Raw genomic sequence first — 21,583 nt, forward strand, 5'->3', positions numbered from 1 at the left:
ATTACTAACCATGTGTTCCTAACATACTGTATGTGTACTTAAAAAAGCGGGCTTCACATTTTAGCGGCTTTGGTGCAGACAATGATCCGCTAATTCATGAATACCGCTAAGAAATCATTCATAAATACAATATATGGCACAGACATGATTCATGATTTCGCCAACAACTCCATACCCAGTGACTGTGCTAAATTTTGAATACGCCAATTCATGTACACATACAGTATTCTTAAACTATTTCCAACACAAAACATTCTCCATAACCGTTTTTTAATAGCCCTCCTGGGCCTGAAATTGAGACCATCAAAAATTTCACCTACATGTATTTTTACTGCCATTTTTGGTGGCAAGACAGCTCAGTCCAAAGCGCTTCGTGCAGATGTCAACTACGAGCATAGATGATAGAGGTCTAGGCCTAAGGACTTTTTTGAAACAGTTGAGGGAAGAATTTGGAGAAACAAATCTAACTTACAGCACTAAGTGCAACTTTTTGTGCACAATAAATGTTCAGGGTTTTTTTTCTATGGATGGCACTGTAGCTCTCCCATCTGTCAATATTTAAAAATTTGTTTTTCGGAGAACTACAGTTCTGCAACTAGTCAAGCATAACTAAAAGTCTATGAGTTTTATGACCTATATACACAACTAAAGCTAAAAACAAATTAAAATCATCAACATTTAAAAATTTTTAGAGGTGGCTCTTTTAATGCAAATTCCAACATATCCAATCTCATCTTCGCTAGCCAAGGGTTTCTGATACGCTACTCTCCTCTTAAACCCTTGGCATACGGTGCTGACAAAAGACGGGATTGTTTTCGTCACGTGATCACGCTTCTTACCAGGTACGCACAGATTGCGTCATCGACAGAAATAAAAAGCGTATTTAAAAATATAATGTTTTTTAAAGAATAATTTACAAGAAGGTATTGAGTTATGTTAATTTGTTATTAAACATGTTAAAATACAAATTTACATCTTCAGTATAGATTCTTAATCACATATTTTGCACGTAGCTTAAGATATTGGATTACACCATATAGCTATTCATAGAATGGCATGTTATCTTACGGATCGTTGTTTACTTGCGTTTTTCATTCCCGATATTAAAGAGTCAAGATATATCCCGAACGCAAATATCGTCATTTACAAAAAACAATTGCTGATTGGTCGAATGATGTCGATCAACTCCAATCACAGCTTGAGAAAAAAATCCCAACTTTTTTTAACACCGCATGCCAAGGGCTTATGAGGAGAGTATCGTATCAGAAACCCTTGGCTAGCGAAGATGATCCAATCTTGACATCGACCATTTCCCTCCATAGTATAAATTGCTAAATGTAAACAACTTTTTTTTCCATTACAAAATTGCACATTACCAGCTGATTACAATATATGTTAAAATCGGACCTCTCTGGCTCTTGGTCGTACAAAGCCAGTGTCGGGAAAACAGGGATCTATGTATAACTTCATTTAATTGTAAAGCCTTATTATCCTCACCAAGTCCAAAAATTAATCTCAGAATTTCCACCAAGTTACTCCACCAAGCCACCCAGACAGAATATACGGAGCGGCACTTATAGCGAGCGGCGCGAAGCGCCGCTCGTCACTGCGAGCTCTAACGACAACGCCTGGGCGAAGAGAAAATTCGGACTACTGCACATTCATTCAATAGAATTTTTTTCCGCAGTAATTCTGACCCACAATGCATCGCTTCTTGTTCTCGCTGCTAACTTCGTTCACGCGGTGACAACAACTAAAAATTCACACAAAATAAACTCACCTTAAGTTAATGGATATTGCATGCAGATAGTAGATTAAACGTTCTTTGTTAAAATATTTGCACTTTTTAAACTTTGTTTATGGAAATGCAGCTAACATACGACGTCATGTGACGTCACAGTCTAGACGTTCCAAATGTCTCGTGCGGTTTGAAGAGGCGGATCATAATAATGAAGTGAACACTGCGCTCGCCCCAACGGTCGCACCGTCAACATATTATGTGTATGGATGTATCTCGATTTATATATTATCTTATAGAACCGAATAAAATTATGTTTGTCAAATCCAGATTATATCAATGAAAATCGCCTTTTTTACATAATATTTTTCGAAAAGTGACATGAAACCCGCCGTCTGCAACATCCGGAATATACATTGGAATGAATAAAATCTAAACTCGTACGAATATAAATCCGAGTTCAAGGCACGTGACTTCACATCAAGTATGAATTCTGAGAGATATTGATTGACCACATTTTTTCCACAGGGACTTGAGATTTCTCTTTAAGTTATTGGTCAAAATAAATTAAGAATAAACACAGGGTCCTGGAAAGGGGGTGAGGGGTGGAGGCATTCCCTATCCCACTATTATTATTTTGCCCGCAGTAGATACATGTACTATGAAATAGAAACAAAGCTAATTTACAGTTATACCTCTTCATCAGAAACGTTTGAGACTTTTTTTAAGCTTGTCAATAAAGAATTTATGTTACCCCCCATCCAACTGATATTGCTTTCTACGGGTCTGGATACTACACAAGAAATTATACCTGAAATAGCATCGATTGGACATCCGATGACCTCAAATCTGAAGCAGGGCTCTGTTGTGTAGTTTTTGACCATAATTCTAACCCTTCGCACCAGTTCTCCCGGCCAACTAAATTCTGTTTCGTTGTCTGTTTTGCTTGTCTCAAAAACCTACAAATAATTTTTGTTTGAAGTATATTTCAAAGTGACACATTTTTAAAGAAGTTTTATTCTTTAGCTACTGTTGTCATTTTGTTCCATATTGAACTAATTAACAATCAATAAGTAAAAGGATATAATGTTTCCACTCTTTTGATTAATCGAAGCGTGTATAAGAAACGTAAAGTGTTATACAATAAATCAAACTGACACAATTATACACACTCATTATTCTTTTATTAAAATCCGCTTTTATATACGTATACATCTATTTTTCAAAGTAATATGAACTGTATTTTTGAGAATTTTCTTTTGTTGTAAAATGTGTTATATAATGATAACGTTGCACGTAACTTAAACCTATTTTGTTTCATTGAAATAGTAAATTACAATTTTAGAGCAAAAGTTTCCAAAACGAAAATTACAGCTTTTATTGCTTCGATCAACGGTGAATTACAACAACAACAAAAAATTTCTCTTTAATTTTTCTTGCTGATAACTGTACCTAAAGTATGTAAATTTAAACTAGAAGATATTTATTTTTTCAAAATGTGTAAAATATACTGCATATATATATATATATATATATATATATATATATATATATATATATATATATATATATATATATATATATATATATATATATATATATATATATATATATATAAACTTTTTATAGTAAAATTGTAGTTCAAAATGAATACAAATTGCAAAGTTATTTAAAGCTGCCTTTAAAGAAAAGTTTTAGATCTGTATTAACAAAATTAAGGATCAGTGCCCATCCATTGTATATTGAAAGGGGCAGATACTGTAAACCCCCTATTCCTAGAGAAAAACGTTTATGCTATTCATGTAAATTATTTATTGAAGATGAAAAACATTTTGTTCTATACTGTTCAAAGTATGACCAATTTAGATGCAATTATACTGATATATTTAATGTAAACACATATACTAGTGATAATCCCATTAGAAAAATTGTCAATCCTACAAATATTACAACTGCTAGAAGGATATGTTGTTTTTTGAAAAAGTGCTTTGACACCAGAAAAGAAAGTCAGCAATGAATACTTAGAAATATGTGAATATACTCTACATTATTTTGTTCAACTCACATTTGTCACTTTGTATATGTATGTATTATTCTTGTTAATTCGTTTTATGTCATGACTGTATGCCGACATGGTAATTGTCAATAAAGTGAATTGAATTGAATAAACTACTGCTCCAAGACGTTTAATACAAGAATACAAGTGCACACATTAGCTTTGTATAAATATGAAAGGCAAGATTTTCTTGAAAGTGTGCATTTGAGAGAAAAAGAAATCTTACAGAAATATTTCCAGATAGCTGAAGCATCTCCAGGCTCCCCAGCTTTGCGGAGGCGTATTCAAGGAAGACGTAGAATTCTGTGAGGTAGGGGTCGTGTGTTGAGACATTGTTGACAGGCACTTGCACTCTGATACCGGTGACATTATGAGGTCCACTGAAGGATACCTCGTACCAATTCTCCGCTGTCACATTTGAGGGACACCAAGCAGCAAATGATTTCTCTGATAAAATTTACACAAGAGAATTTTTCAAGATACATCTTGTGATTTGCATAAATAATTTCGCTTAGGAAGCACTAAAACTTCGGAAATGAACATCTCCAACTCGTATCATACAAAATTTTACATAACCTTCAAAAGTATACTGAGTCTTTGTGTGTCATATTTAAAAAAAAAATACCCCGATGGTCTTGCAGAAATTTAAATATTTGTCAAATTTAAACCAAATTGTTAACCTATAGTGTGTCTTAACCAGTGGAGCGTTTGAATCTACACCATACATGTGAATGCTTGCATTCTAACTGATTGTTTGTTGCCCTGTTGTTTTTGAAAAGAATGTTTCAATTATTCATTCCTATTTCTTCTCTATGGGAAAAAACTGAGTTACTGTTATGGCCAAATTGGAACAATCTCAATTTATATTCATATGAGTACTTAGGGCCCTGCTGTGTCTCATGAGAATGTATTTGAATATCTTCCTATGTAACATGTTGATCCCCAGTTGTTACCCATCCTAGCCACAGGGGTCATAACTGGAATTAACGGACACTTCAAATTGATGCTTGTAATTTAGTATTACTATGGCCTTGCAGTTTTCAAAAAAATGAGATTAATTTTTGATAATTAATTCCGTTTGTTATTATATGTAACTCTTTTTCTATAGCCCTGCAAAAGGAAATTTGAATCTTCACTTCTTGAGGATAATTACTAATTACCATTTTTAATTGTGGCTCTACTTTCCTTGAAAAGATTTCTAAAGTAAAAAAAAAAATCCCATGTATTTTTATGTGGAATTTCTCTACACTTAGTAATATACAGTGCCAAGGCCATGGTTTGTGTACTATGATGAGGATTGTAACATCACTTAGAATACCGCTCACTTCGTGTTCGGGAGGTCTCCGTTCGAATCTCGTTACCGGCGTCAAACGTTTAAAAGAGGGCCGTCACCAGGTTTCTGCAAAGGGGGGGGGGGGGGGCGGTCAGGGAGGGCTATCCGTCCCCTGAGCCATATTTTTTTTCTCATAAAAATGGGTACCATTTTGATTTTTGATGAATTCAGGGTATTCTTGAAGTCATTTTTTTAAAATCAAGATAAAGAAATTTTAGAACCATTACTTAAAACAGATAAATAATGAATTTATATTGTCAAAAATGGATCAGGAATTAAGCACCAAGTATAGGTCATTATTTGTGTCACTTCACCTAAAGCAGGCGATGTCTCTATATGAGATAAAAATCTCAAACGGGACGTTAAACACACACAATCAATCAATCAAATTTATTTCAATTAACCTGAAAAAAAAATCTTAAAGAATTTCTCTCTCTCTATATATATATATCTCCATGTAAATCTGTAATCCCCACAGTGTGACCTCATCCAAGCTCCGGGGACGGAAGATTCGAACAAACATGTATCTTCCTACATAAAAAAAAGCTTCTGCGTGGATTTTCTCATTTTTTGACCTACGCAGTGGTTCATTTAGAGATTTTAAAATCACTCCATCAAGTTTTTTTTTCTATTTTACTAATTATTTTCCCTTTAAAGGCCTTTTATTTTATTCCCCTTTTCCAAGAATTGGAATTCTGGAGAGAAATCGAAAAAGTAAAAAGTTACAGACAACAAACTTTGATGAGAAGTCTTACGTGACTTTTCAATTCGATATGGTGAACTGATCAGTTTTTGCACATCTTACCTGCTAATAAAACTAGTCTGAAAGTACAGAAGGCCATATTTATTACAAATTAAAAATTATATGCTTTCAAAATTACTTGGAATAATTCATATTTTGAATTTAAGGATCCATTCTGCTAAAATGTCAGTCTTATATTCTTTATCCGTACTTCTCTTATTTTATCCATCAAAATAAGCATATTTTTTGCACACTAACCCCTATTTTCTATTTACATTTTGATTCTCTGCAGTGTAATATGAATAAAAGTTAAATTCTAGATCATAAGCTTTTAGAGACAAATCTATGAAAAATCCAAAGAAGTCTAGTTTCCCGCTATATTTTCAACACTTTAATGAAAACATCAATTTCAACAAGTTTTAAGGAGGCTCTGAACCCTGTTCACTGAAGAGTTCTATTTGGTTAGAGTGATCTGTCCTTTGATGTTGAGTGGAATAATCTAATGAAAATCTACAGTAAATGTCAGAATTTAAAATTGAAGAAAGTATACATTTTAACATTATATAACACTAAATATTTGCATGTATTTTCCCAATGTAAGTACACATAGTGATTATTGTTCTCCAGGGCGTCAATGTCTTTGAACATTTTTCCTGAAGAAATATGGCAGATACCCAATGTTGAAAATGGACTAGATAAACTCAGTTTGATACAATTTAATAGAATTCCAAAAACATTTTTCACTAGTGTTTACAACTTCCTTAAATCAATTTATCTTAGCAGAATACATCCTTTCATACATGTGATGTTTCTTCAATTCTTATGGTTGATCGTCAGCACTTTTTTTTTGTTTTGCCCCTGCTACTGTAAACCCGACCGGTCATGAATTTTTGACGATGTCAGTTTCTCAGAATTAAATCCATTTAACCTCTTAGCATCGGATTATATATTATATTTAATAACTAAATCAGATATGATACATGTTTCACGACCTGGGCCTACGCACAAATTACATGAATTTAACGACACAAAATAAATTACCATAATATATCATTAACAAGACCCTAATATATATATAGATAAGGCGGCTGAAAGCGAGCATCATTTAACTGTGAAATAGATAGGCAAATTTTTACATCACTGTATGGGACTGCTTATTCAAATTAAATTTCTATAATCTATTGAAAACATATTTATAGCATGAATAGCATGGATTAACTTGGCATCACTATCTTTTATGTATCAATGTACAAATATTTACGTAAAAAATTGCAACGCGTGAAATTGTTATCTAAACCAGTGCATTTTTTTCATAATCTACATGTATTTTATTGCTAAAAACGTACCTGAACAACAGTTATAACGCCCATATTCTATATCTAGATCCGCCCTTGTTGGGGAGGATTTCAGCTGCTCCCTCTTTACATCCCCTGATTCCAGACCAAGTGCCTGATCACATGCTGAAAAAATATAAATTTATGTACCGGTAGGTAACTTTTTATAATTGTTATAAAAATTAAGCCATTCAATTATCGTAACTTATACAACGATTGTACCACTCGATGGAATTTAATACATATAATGATGTACTACATCGTATTTCAATGAAATAGTCTATATTAATTAACAGAATTATTGTTCGGACCCTCCACCTCCCCAAATAATCGACGAGTGTTGAAAATATGCCGATATTCTATGTTTGTTGTGAGGCGTTTAGTACTGGCATTGCCATCTGTGGGCGCTAATGGCTGTCCTCGTTAAATCGAAGAATTTTACAAAGCATTATTGGCCATTGGAATAAAAATCCCAAAGCTATTTTCTTTCCGGTGTTGCTGTTATAATAATGGTAATTTAAAATCAGGATCGTAGAACGCGGGGGGGGGGGGGGGCAGGAGGTACACCCTTTTTCTGATTATAGTATTTTGCTATAGTAAATTTTTCTTTAGATGTTGGTTGCCCCCCCCCCCCCCTTTATTTTGTTGCTCTAAGGTCGAGCACTGACAGATTCCAGGATTTTGACAGTTAATCAGGTTTCTTTTTTCTTTTCTTTTCTTTTTTTTTTTTCTTTTTTTTTTTTTTTTTGCTTGTCAGATTTTTGGGGAAGTTGCCCCCCCCCCCCCACTTTTGAAACCGTTGCTACGGGCCTGAAAAACACAAGCCTCCGATGAGACTGTAGCTCTACTGATGTGCTATTATCTGCGCCTCGGGGAATAGCTGCAGTCTAGGGGGACAAAAAACTTGCCATTGTCCTCATAGCGAGTAAATATATGTATAATGCATACATTAAGGTTATCATGTGATTATAAATAACTACAGTTGAAACAGTGGGCTTCTTTTATATTTAACATAGTATTCATAATAAAGGGGGGATAAATTTGTGATTTTACAAACAGTTTATAGCATGGTGGTATATAACTTTACAGAACACAAGGTTTCCCATTCTAGATTTCATAAGTTAAATCCTGTCTCTTGTAAAAAGAAAACATTACACAACCAACATACATGTAGTTATTGCTATAGAATATTTTCCCGTCAGAAAGGACAAATATGATCAGCGTCTTCGCCAGGCTTTTTAATTTTTTTCTGATCCTATTTTCAAAACTGAAAGGGGCCAATTTAAAGCCATTTTAAACCGGTTTTTCCCAATTTCTCAATTCAATTGAACGCTCATCATTACTGAGAAGATGGTTAAAAAAGGACTTTTTTCTTCTAAATTTAATCATAGGTATAGCAACAAGACTGTTTGTGTTTGTTTTCAAAATGTTGCCATTAGCGCATTTAACATTCAAGCATTAAATGAAGAATATATCCTTTGTATGTCACGCATTTTCAAATTGTTTTTCCATCATATTGATGGGTGTGGTCCATTTAAAAGGCCATTGATAATGATAGCTAAAATGACCATTAAAAATAATTAATCCTCCGCCAAATCTTCCTACTTTTTTTCTGAATACTTTTTCTCCAAATCAAGAACTTGTGTCACTGACTTTCAAATTCCTCGCACTTTTCATGTTCATATGATCCTGCACTATACATAATAAATAGATATAGGTCATGTCCTTATTTGGGCTAATTGCTGTTTGCCTCGGTTTCCAGTAACTTATTTGCCCACCTACTTGATACCACTCGTATAACCTGTTACCTTCACACTGAATTTGATTTCATAAAATTTTAAAGTGCAACAGACTTTACTCCTCTCTTTATAAACACATGTACGTTTTTGTATACAAATACAATAATTTGGGAGATATCGACGATACGAAACATATATATATATATATATATATATATATATATATATATATATATATATATATATATATATATATATATATATATATATATATATATATATATATATATATATATATATATATATATATATATATATATATATATATATTGTTTATTCACCAAGCAATGGCCTTCAGGAGGCATTTACAGTGATATCAGTATGATCAAATTTAAGCATATTATAGAATGAATCATTTCTACAATAGAGTTATATATGGAAAGATCATCCTCACAACGACGTCAGTGGTCCTGTGTCAACTCCCGTGGGACCCCTGAAAAATTTAATTCTTTTTTTCCGGACTTGCTTCTCTCACTGAGAAGCACCAAAATAAAATTGAAGTAGACAGATAATGTAAACAGGGGGGAATCAGTTTACACCTTAAAAGCACCTTTTACGCATTGTTTATCACCAAAAGGCTTAATGTGATTGGTTGAGAGAGATGAGAAAACAATCATTATCAAGATTTGTAATTTTTCAAAAAGACGTCGCTGCTGTCAGCCCGTAAGATATCGAATGAAATTTGTCAGGGGTCCCACGACAACGAGTTGACACAGGACTCCTGACGTTGTGAGGATGACGGAAGATGTACAATACCATATTTATGATATTTGTGTAAATGTAAAATATTTAGAATTCCCACAATTGTCTGAAACTGAATCAAAAATAATGAAGAGGTTAACAGCTCATGAAGATATGAAAAAAAAAAAACTAGAGGTACTGTGAGCACTGAGCTCACAAAATGATACCCCCCCCCCCCGCCTCCCATATGATTATAATGGCAAAGTCCATGGTTTGCTATGGGGGACCCGAAATAAGTGTCAGATCAAAAAGTAAAATAGGAGGTGCACAATGGCACTATGTAATAAAGAATCTGTGAAAGTATTATTAAATTTTATTCGGTGGTGTAGGAGGAGTTCTGGATAAGAGATGGGTACCCCTCAATATTATAAAAGGAATGGCAGTGTCCATGTTTTACTATGGGAAACCCGAAATATGTGTCCGATCAAAGAGTAAAAACTTGGAGATGCACAATGGCACTATGTAACAAAGATTCTGTGAGAGTTTCATAAAATTTCATTCAGTGGTATAAGAGGAGTTGCGGATAAGAGATGGGTACCCCAAAGCGTAACGGACAGACGGACGGACACCCCATCATCATATACCCCCTGCTTTTCAAGCGGGGTATAATAATAATAATAATATCAGCATACCATTGTGGCTTGAATACAGAGGATACCAAGAAACGATGCCTGTGCACACAGAGTTTGTGTGACTCTTTACACACAGAGTTTGTGACTGGTAAACTTGTACTCTGTATTCAAGACATTCATTCAATATACATTCAAAAGTGATAGGAAAAAAATGTACTTCACAAATAATTATGCACTTTCACAAATGAACCTTTATAAAATGAGTTACTGATATTCTATATTCCAGTTTTCAGAATGATTTTAAGAACTTGCACTAAAATTTGAAACATTTAACAGAGTTAATTAACCGATTGTTTTTCTCTCTCAATCTCTCTCTCTAACCGGTAATGATAGAAAAAATGAAAACTATTTCCAGAAACAATACAAATTCCACAACAATAGTTTTAAATATTTATGTATATATATGTGTGTGTGTGTTTATATACAAATTTCGCTTACATTTGATTTCTAAGAGCCTAGATCATATGCACTCATTCTAATCTATAAAACTTGTCATGAAATCCTGGTATGAAATGACTATTTAAATAAATGGATGAAATAATTTATATTCTAAAAGTACCCGATCTAAACATTACCCTAATTTTAAGGTGTACATGCATTTGGATATTCACGCCCAGTAATAAACTTAATTTACTCATTACCCCATTTTGCAGCGTAACCGTTAAAAGATGTACAGTAATACCCGTGAAGATGTCTTAGCCATAATGAAATTTCGTGGTTAGCATTTCTCGATTCATTGAAGCAGATTAGTTCTCACGCCCTCGACACAATGGGACAAAAATATCAAAACATTTTATAGGCAATTTTATTTGCGGTCTGAAAGCTGAGGATTATTACCGATTTACTTTAAAATGCGACTTATGCGCAGATTTATCTATATATATTAGTTAAAAACCGCCGGTATACGTCATTTTAATGGAATAATGTTTTTAGGTTTTATTTATTTGGCTCATGTGCTTAATGTACTTTTTTAAAGAAAAATTTTATGCATATATTTTATGTAGCTTTCATTAAACTGAAACCACTTTTGATGATCACAGTAATACAGGGACACAAATTTTAAACGCATTACATTTGGCGGTGTATTCTATTTAGCGCCTTTCGCGGAAAGCAGTTTCCGCTAAATCAAGTACATCGCTTATTGTCTTACAGTGTATATACAAAGCACATTCAGGAAGGGCTAAATCAAATCTACGCTGACTTGTTTCGAAATTTAATTCCTGCCAAATATCGTACACTAAATGAAGTACATTTATCTTACAGTATATACCTATTTAGTATTCTGATACTAAACAGCTTTAGTAACTCTGATACTAAATAGCTTAAAGTATGACGACTCAATCCTAAAATATCTGTTTTGTATCTCTTCGTAAAACATCAAAAATTATATTCATAATTGTCATTCTCTTGTGATTTCTAAATTGTTTTCAAAATGTCTTTCAAAATAAGTAAACCAAAAATTGTAATATTGGCAATTCAAAATATTACCAAATGGATTATATACGAAATACCATCCTCTGGTATCTTGCACAAATGCCTGGTAAGGTACCTCAATTTTTTAAGAGGAAACTTGTTAAAGTGGCAATACTTAAATGACAAATTCTTAGGAAAAATTATATAGTATTGAGGAACGTGTCGTCTGACCTTAACAGTTCACGTCATGATCGGACAACCGTCAGAAGTCTAATATCATACCGGTATTATTAAAATTCAGGGAGACAATAACTTCATTTTATAATACGGTACTATTGAAACCTCAGATAAAAAAATGCCTTTGAACGAATATATTTAAATATATGTATTATGAATTATATATATTTTTTCCAGAGAATTGTGTGTTCTGGTTGTAATTTGCTCGAAGATTATATATTATTCGGACGATTTGTTCTAATAAATCTGTTCTTTGTGCGAACTAGTTTTTTTTTCTTTGGACAAATGAAACATTTAGATGAACAGATTACAAAGATATATCACTTGGGCACATATTTCAGAAAATCTAAATACAAATGTTGAGTAAAAATATGTAAAAAATTCAATTGGTCCCGACTTGATTACTCCTATACTTTGTAAATCGGTGTGTGTGTGTGTGTTTGTGTGAGGGAGGGTGTGTGTGTGTGAAAGAGAGAGAGGGAGAGGAAGGTAAATTCTTCGTTAGAAAAAATCGCAAAACAAATCTATGTATATTTTACACATTTTGTTATATAAAAGTAGTACGCTTGATGAACAATCAAATTTCTGGAAGAGATTAAAAAAAACTTTTAAATGGAGGCACATGTGTGCGCTTTTCGGTAAAGAAGATGGGGTGGGGTGTTCTGATTTTTACATATAGTATCCCGTAGTAGAGCCACTCAGTCCTGTACAAGTTTAAGACGTTTAAAATGAACCCGAAGAGTCACAATACAACCTTAATTTTAAGATAACTATCTCCAAAATAGAGCAGAGTTAAAGATTTCATATTGTTTGAATTTTTTCCCATATTCAGTTTTAGTCTACGTGGGCGTTTAGAGATTTTTTTTTAACCAGTCTCAAAGGACGCGATAGAGATGACGTAAAAGACATTGGTGGAATGCATATTAAATGCACGCCCAATTCAATAGCTCCCTCGCCGGTTATGCATTCGTCAAAAAGATTATCCAGTCTATCAAAACTGAATGTCTGTTTTAACAAATAAGAAAGAGTACATTGTATTCAGACCAGATTATTGAATTGTTGACAAGTAGGTGGTTTAGGGTTTAAGGTTAGCATTTCTGTCAATCACAGTTTAGCAAGTCACGACGATATTGTAGATCAAGGACATTTTCATTATTATTTGGCATGAAAAAGATAGTGCTAAATATTACTAGGGTTAGTCCAAAAGTAATGTTACAATTGTATAAAAAAGTAATCAACAAAAAATTATATATTTATAGATTTATATCTCTGTCTTTTTTTTTACTTTTGCCTACAAATATTATCTATTTAAATCTCTGCCTTTTTTTTTTACTTTTGCCTTAAAATTTCTTTCAGATATATGCAATACTTTTTAAAATAAATACAACGTTAGGTCTCGTCTATCGCCGCGGTGCAAGAATGTTACCGACTTCGTTATGACGTTACTTTTCGGTACTCATTTTCAGTCGTCCATAAAATTTTAAATCTCTCACATATATATGTGAGTTTTATTTCATGTACCTTCCAACTTGTACTGGAGGGTCTAGTTTTGAGCCATTACAAAAATATTTTAACTTTCCATAGTGCATTTGCATATCCATTTTGCCGTGCGTAAATGTAGACATACTTCGTCACTTACTCTTGAATCTAACTATACCTAAGATCTACGCAAACGGAGTAACTATAGAATAACAATTAGACAAAATTCAAATAATTTCAAAACTACAACTCAAAACAAGACGCTTTATAGCAAAATATTAGTAAAGATTATCAGATAGAAGATTGTGAAAGGTGAGTGCCGAAAAGTAACGTCATAACGACGATAATAACATTTCGGTAACATTTTGCCGTGCGGGGATCAATAGAGAAGTGTCATTCCTGATATACTTTTATTTTGACAAATAAAATATACAACATGACTATCATGTTGTATATTCTATTTGTCAAAATAAAAGTATACCAGGAAGGACAGAAGATATAATTTTGTGTTTATCTTGGTATTTCAAAAGGTATTAAATATTACTGAATGAAATATTAAGGCAAAAGTGAAAATAGATAGAGGTATTAGTATGTATAATTTTGTTGATAACATTAATATTTAATAAAGATTTTTAATGCAGTTGAGACATTAGTTTTGGATCAACTCAGCTACCCAAGGGTTTTCGGTCCGCTCTGCAGCAGCAGGAGCGGACCGAAAACCATTGACTAGCGAAGATGCATATACTAATTTTTTTTTAATCTATCAATATAACCGGTATTGTAGCAATTCTGCATATTTCTGCTCTTTGTGATGGTACATTTTGTCGCCCTGTGCATATTGTCGTCACGGCAATATACGAGGGGTTATCAAAAAGTTCGTGGACTAGCGTGATAAAATTAAAACCGCTTTAGGTACATCAATGAATTTTTACACATTAAGTTAGCATCATCTTCTCTATCTATAGAATAAACCATAAATCATAATTTTTATTTTTTAATAAAGTGTTAGTGTTTTTGTAAGCAAAGGTATGTCCAGGCGGCGCAACCTCTAATATGACGCTTTTTTCTACCTGATTGTAACTGAGAAAAACTCTTTAGATATGAGTATTTGTCATCAAAAAATCTCGTTAATTCAGGCATGTGGTACGACACATTTGTTCAGTAAAATTTGCAATTTTTACCCCATTCTGTAATTTCTATGAAATTTTATCGTAAATTTTATATGGAGTGTCCAAACAATTATGGGCTTGAAAATAACGTCAAAAGGGGGGAGGGGTTTCTTTTTCAAACACTCTATAGAGTTTCGCTCCTGGAAAAACTGGTATTGACCTAAGGAATGTTAAACTGGCTACAGAAAAATAAAATGCATCCAGAGTACTTGTTTTTTAATGCCCAAAAAGATTCAGAGAGATGAAATATGCACAGTTAGTGTCGATTTGTAGTCAGGGTGTCAAAAGTCAGTCACGTCGAAAAGTGACGTTGATCATGTGTGGTAGAAATTGAACTCCAACAAGCTAAGTATTCTGGCATAATCAAGTGAGGATCTTTTCCCATATAAAGATCCATTTACAATATTATATGCATTGAAAAAAGCTGCTCATGACATTTTAAATTCATATAAATAAGACGGGTTTAAGTCCTTACTTAACTCCAGGTAATCTCATCAAGATAAGTGTATGAGGTAGAGAGAGCGGACATTAAGAAACAATGACGTTAAGCGGACGTCATGACACTAAACGGCGACAGCGCCGGGTGATCACATAAAGTCTTTTTAATTTCAGAATAATTTGGCAAATTTTCAACGTATCAAGCTAAAATTTTCAACATTTCTTAAACTTTTGTTGTTTTATGTTCCGCATAAATTTTGTAAGCAGAGACTACATATTATTAATTTTATCGCGTCAGTCCACGAACTTTTTGATAACCCCTCGTACTTGTATACCTACCCTTATTGCACATATACTAGTTGTGCATATTGACATCGATGACAATATGTTTCGAGAGGAACCCGTACCCCTTCAATGGTCGATAAATTGTACCTTTGTTACCGGCACATATGTGCTGCAAACATTTGCAACTGCGTCGCATAGATTCTAGATCTATCTGATGAATCTATACTGATCTTGTTATAAGATCCATTCTTCCAGCCACTGTACCTGACCTGATGGTAGATTTATTGTCGCCGATGTACATATTACATACATAGACGGCTAGAAAGTCGGGTGTGTTCAAAACTACAAACATTCAATGAAAAAAAGAGGGTTAGAGTTTAAAATAGTTGATCATCAAACTATAGAAGCTTGAATATAATACAGTGCTGATAATATTTCTATTTCCTAATATCAATACCTCAGGAAACCCTTAGATTATATTTTTGTGATTTTTACAACAAGATTGCTAGATCTCACAATAACGATTCAAGCATAAGGAATAAACACAAATACAGATACTATACACATTTAGAATCTTATAGAGTATCTTTAAACTGAGATTCTATATGTTTAAAAGTTAAAATCTGTTATTAAATTATAAAAATTAACAAGGCACCGCAGAGCGGAACATCCCTTCGCAAAAGAGGACTTCTAGGATCCCGGTGTAAATTATTACTTCCGTTCCGCATGATGCACTCATCCACTCATTCACAAGCGCGTTACTGTATCCCTTCAACTTCGTTGCGAGGGAATAATCAAGCTTCAACTGTCAGTAAGCTTTGTGCAAGTAAGTTTAACGAATGTTCGTGCAACCAGATCCTGAAATTCAAATGTGTGCAAAACGGGAACAAAGGCTCAAGGAGACATTTCTCAAAGTCTGGCAAACTGAAGTCAACAATATCTGTAGTTTAACTTATTTAAATTACAAAGTCAGTCAGCAGTCTCCATTTACGCCTTTTTGCTCTCAGTCCAATCCATCTAGTCGTGATAAAATGTCTTTTTATTCTTATAAATAGGACATAACCGTTTAGTATATCATTAATTGACTATCATTGGGTGTTGATACACAGTTAGATTTAACATCAGAGCATATGCTTAAGAGGATGCAGATTGCCATGATGTAAAGTTATATTTAGCTTTTTTTGGTAAAAAAAAAAAAAAAAAAAAAACTTCAGAAATATTTTAATATACATTTATATACAGCAACGTTTGACGATTTATCTCGAGTTCAGCGACCATCTATACTTTTGGCATTATGGTCTTGGCAAGGCTAAAAATAAGTGTCGCTAATAATTCACAAATATTGTTCTAGAAAAGAAATAAAATTACTCCTAAAATCGCTAAAACTTAAACGTGCTATTTATAAATGCCAGTTTTTAGGATAAAATTCCTGACTTTGCCTTTCTGAAATCTGAAATTAAATATATGCTTTCAGCTATAAACTGTATACTGTGGATGAGAAATACAAGGTGAATACATCAATTTATGGTAAAATACACAGCTCAGTAAAACTGATTTTGCTTTATGCCATTCATTCCTTCATTATTCAGAAACATATCCGAATCAGTCACAAAAAATGAATAATCATTTCAGGTTTCTTTTGTTTTAATCATCAAACATTACAAAAAGAATTTTGTTTAAAAGAAGCTTGCAGCCATTATGCAATTCGACTTTTTTATCCTTTAATATTTAAGCTATGTGTTACACCTCGCTCGTGTACCAGGCATTTAATTTACCCCTATTTTGACTTTGGTATAAATAAATCAATTAACTGTTTATCTGACTAGACATCGCTAAGCAGCACTTGTAGTTAAGAAATGTGCACCAAAAAAAGACAGGCTGGTCCCAGTTGATATACTCCTAGTAATGAATATGAATAATTACATTTAGAACTTTATAAAACTACAATTCTCGCAAGGGTCTGCAAACCGGTTATGTTGACATAACTCATTTAATCCAAATGGAATTAGATTTTCTTTTTTGTAGAGTACCATGTTAGTTCTTGGCGTGGTCATTTTCGGACTGAATAGGCTGCCACTGGTGAAGTATTTGCTTAGGTTTATAGACATATTTGTCGAGCGATCAATTACTTAATGCTTTCATTTTGACCCATGACATGGTATACTTCATATAGATCAATCAATGAGGTTTCTGAGATTTGTACTTTTTAAATATGATTTTTTCCCTTCACTTTTTTCTCCATGCTAATCCCTTGGTACTTGTTTGGGTGGTTTTTGTTTGTGTGTTTTGACAGCGACGGTATGTCGTATTATTTATCAAAGGCGTAAAATCGAAAACTCTTGATATGCTTGTACCTTACCCAAGGACAACGACCCGTAGTTGAATAATTCAGCTGAAAATATTAATTTTGCATAGATTCTTTTTTGAAAATCGATATATATTACTGAACTTTTCTCTTTTTCCAAATACGGGGGAAAAAGAAACATAAATATATTTTTTCATTTAGAAGTAATCTGGATTTTTAGATTTTCTACAAGTGATTTGGAAGTGACCCCCCCCCCCCTTTAAAAAAAATATTAAGTAAAATTTTTAATGTATATGTATATTCACAGTTTGCATCGACATTTAAATCTATTTACTTTTATAAAAAGATACACTATACTAATTATAATTTGGATCCGTTGCAAGGTAAATGTTTTCTTTGCCCATCTGCAAACTGTTTTCATGTTTTTGAGAGTTGGGTGTATTTTTGTACTCACTTATATTATTGCGTATAATTTTTACATTGAAGAAGTAAATTCTTCTACGATAATATTCCCAAGATTTAAGAATATGGGTAGTCGTTCTATCTCTGCTCATTTATAAGATAACCCGAAAATTTTACAAACCATGAAAATCAAGAAGAGAAAGAGAGGTATTTTCAAAGACCATTAAATTATCTAAAATTTTATCTTGCAAAAAGCACTGTGAATTTCCAATTTGCATTCACAACCCCTATTTGTGTCATCTGCAAAGTAGAGCAGCATTTAGGGATTATATGCCCAGGTTCTTAATTCTGTCTGTCCATCTGTCAAACATCATTATTGGGAACCGTAAGAGGTAGGGATTTTATATTTTGTTTGGTACATTTTACAAAATACCAGGGTTGCTGACCTTGAACTCGATCTTTGATCTCTTTAAAATAGTTCATAATACCCAAGTTGCACTATAATCTTTGATCTTTAAGTGGACTTTCTGTACTTTATAATATGTGCACTGTTGGTCATGAAACGTTTTAAAAAATACAAGCATGCTTGTTGACATCGACTTACATTAGCAATAGTCTTATCTGTCAATCTATATCTTTTTAAAGGGCTTTCATAACTAGCATAAGATCCCTAAAATATTAAGAAATTGTAGACTTTCTATGATGTTCAATTACGGTATTTTATTACTACATTATCTTTTTATCATAAATATATCTAAATTATTTTCTTTGCATATGATCGTCTGTGAAAAAAAATTAAAATAATTCAAAATGATCGTTTAAAGGGCTGTAAATTTTCTCATGAATTAAATGCAATGTAGATAAAAGAAAATAAACGTTTAATGGCTTGTCTTCAGCTGCTTTTTCATATCGTTTGTCCGTTTGTGACAAAAGAATATATAATTTTTCATAAAAGTATTTGTGGCAGTGGTATTTCAACACTAGTATTTTATTTTTGAGAATTCATAAACTGAAAACAAGTTGGGTTCTGGGTTCTTAATAGGTGTCCAGATTTCTGAGTGTCTTTGCATTCCAATTTTTCACGATATTTGAAAATCCTTATTCTAGATTTTGAACACAGGATTTTGTTGCGAACAAATGCACTTGCTTGTACTTTATACCATCCTAGACACCGCCTTGCTTGATCTTTATGCAGATCAACGAATTACATTGGAAAGCCTAAGATTTTTGAAACCGCGGACAAAACATACCAAAAACTCACTGAATTTTTAACACTGGGAAAAAAATTCCTAAGCGCAGTATGGTATATTTATCTCGTTTTCCCTTTTCATTTGAAATCGTATACAACAAGTGATTCATTTTGAACATGCAAATAGAAGTGGAAAAGAGGGAACTTCATATTTTTGGGTAAGGGTTGGTGTTGAAACTCGGAGTTGGGGAGGAGGGGCGCTTTTTATTTGTTGTGTCTTTCAGACTTTATCACATATGGTGTAAATGTTGTTATGTACAGATTCGTACTTTCAATACAACATGGAAGGTAACACCGGTATATTCTTAAATAAAAATTTGCATATTGATCAATTCTAAGTTTTTCTTCGATGACCTGTTTTATTATCTGTGAACCAAATAACTAAATTCAGGGTATAATATTTACATGACAATATGAAGTCAGGTTGCTGTACTTTCTGTGTCATCGTAAGACAATGTGTATCAAAGGAGAGATTAAATAAATTAGATAGCTTCCAAAGCCTTGTCTTTGCTCTTACATTGTTCATCATTCTGAGGATCCGTCCCTTAATACATGGATAGATAATACGATCCTCTGTTTTGCAGACGGTTATTTTTTATATACGCGTATTCAAGCCTTGAATGCGCTTTTAAGGTGTATAATGATTGTTTGTAAAACTGATTTAAGAACCCCATTGCGCAGCATTCAGTTTATAAGGCTTGTAACACAAGTAGACTCCAGTGAAAATCATGTCACTCTGCGGACACGCGCTTTAAATGTGATTGAAATCGTCGAGACGGTCAGTTCATGCAGCTCTTACAAATTATCTGAAATTCCCAACATCAATTGTACCGTGTACCGGTGAAAAAGAAAAGGTCTTTCTTATTGAGTTCGACGACTTTTCCCCTCTCAATTCTGCTACGCATCTTTTTTTCTTTATTATAAAAAAAATCGCGAGTATTTGATCATCCTTGCATTATAAGATCAAGATATAAACCTAACTTTGTTTTCAAAAAATCGGTCTATTTCTTCTGTACGCGTATTTGTCAAAAATTACTGGAATCATAATGATTATCAACAGATGTCTATACAGGTATCTTCAATGGTCTTAATAAATCATATTTAGAGAATAAAACTTTTTATTGATATGAAGATGTTGCGAAATGAACTTTTTAGTTTGAATGGATACCCACAATCTATATGAAGCATAACCCAAATAACATTTTAATTTTTTTTTAATTACGTAAAGTTTAGATATACATATATTACATCCATTCTGGATGGTCTGAGCGTACTCTTATTATGCATAGGTATGGGTATCGATCATACACGGATACCCCCAATTTCCTTGTTCCACTGGAAAATATACAAATAAATATTTCCACGGAATTCATCAAATTCCCAACATCTCTAATGATAAGTTTTCCTTACCTTTTTGACTTTGAGAAAGCTGGGGTCCCACAAGAAGCAGTCCTATAACCCAGCATAAGAGCTTCCCCGGAACACCTGAAGGTCCCGTCATAGTAGCTCAGTATGCAGTGATACACATCAATATACTCTTCTCTTTTAATACCCGAGTCGTCCGACCGGTTCCACAACCTTAGACTCCTCAAGTTTGATCGCTCAATGTCTCTTTAAATTTTCTTCATTCATCACTTTTTAAATTGAAAGGAATTGAATTTCAGTGCGGTGATTTAATTTTTTAATATTTACCACGTGTAGTAGTGATAAGTTTGTTGACATGTCAACCTGATGTTGGTATAGGATGGCGAACAGCTGATACATAGCACCCGGTTTGTCAATTTGTCTAATAATTGTTTGTATCCAGTTTTTATCACGTGTCATGGCTTGTCAGTTTGTCTATAAAAATCGTTTGGGTCCAGATTTTAAAAAGTACCACTGAGCCAGTGAGTCATTTTTTTTTTTTTCAAAAAAACGGTGTAGATTGATAAAGGTACATCTTCGAATAAAATTAGATCTACGTCAGGTGGTCGGTAATTAATAGAGGGAGTTTTAAGGATCCTCTATGTGCACTTGAGGATTTTAGCAAATTATGTGGTATGAAGGTGTAAATATTGAGTTTCTATCTAATTTTTTAATATAGGATAAATAATATAATACTAACAACAAAAATTTATTTTAAATGAAATTGTGGAGAGAATCCCGGAAAAAATGTTCAACGACGAAGTATAATATAGTAAATTACCATTAGTTTTTTTTTAATGGGAAAATAAATGCAAATACTTGGTATA

General features: G+C 33.1%; 1 protein-coding gene across 1 annotated transcript in view; it reads right to left on the minus strand.

Annotated features, from left to right (window-relative positions):
• The window catches only part of LOC133181194 (uncharacterized), a 113,385-nt gene extending 92,532 nt beyond the window's left edge, over positions 1-20,853 (minus strand). The window contains exons 1-4 of the mRNA XM_061315732.1: positions 20,763-20,853; positions 7,216-7,329; positions 4,021-4,241; positions 2,550-2,697 (exon numbers count right to left, since the gene is read on the minus strand). Coding sequence (XP_061171716.1) covers positions 2,550-2,697; positions 4,021-4,241; positions 7,216-7,329; positions 20,763-20,853 — 574 coding nt within the window. The remainder of the gene's footprint in view (positions 1-2,549; positions 2,698-4,020; positions 4,242-7,215; positions 7,330-20,762) is intronic.
• Between the last annotated feature and the right edge of the window lie 730 nt (positions 20,854-21,583).

The sequence above is a fragment of the Saccostrea echinata genome, unplaced genomic scaffold, assembly GCF_033153115.1.
Source record: "Saccostrea echinata isolate AGI-Se365-2 ecotype Australia unplaced genomic scaffold, CSIRO_AGI_Sech_v1 ptg000008l, whole genome shotgun sequence".
Lineage (NCBI taxonomy): Eukaryota > Metazoa > Mollusca > Bivalvia > Ostreida > Ostreidae > Saccostrea > Saccostrea echinata.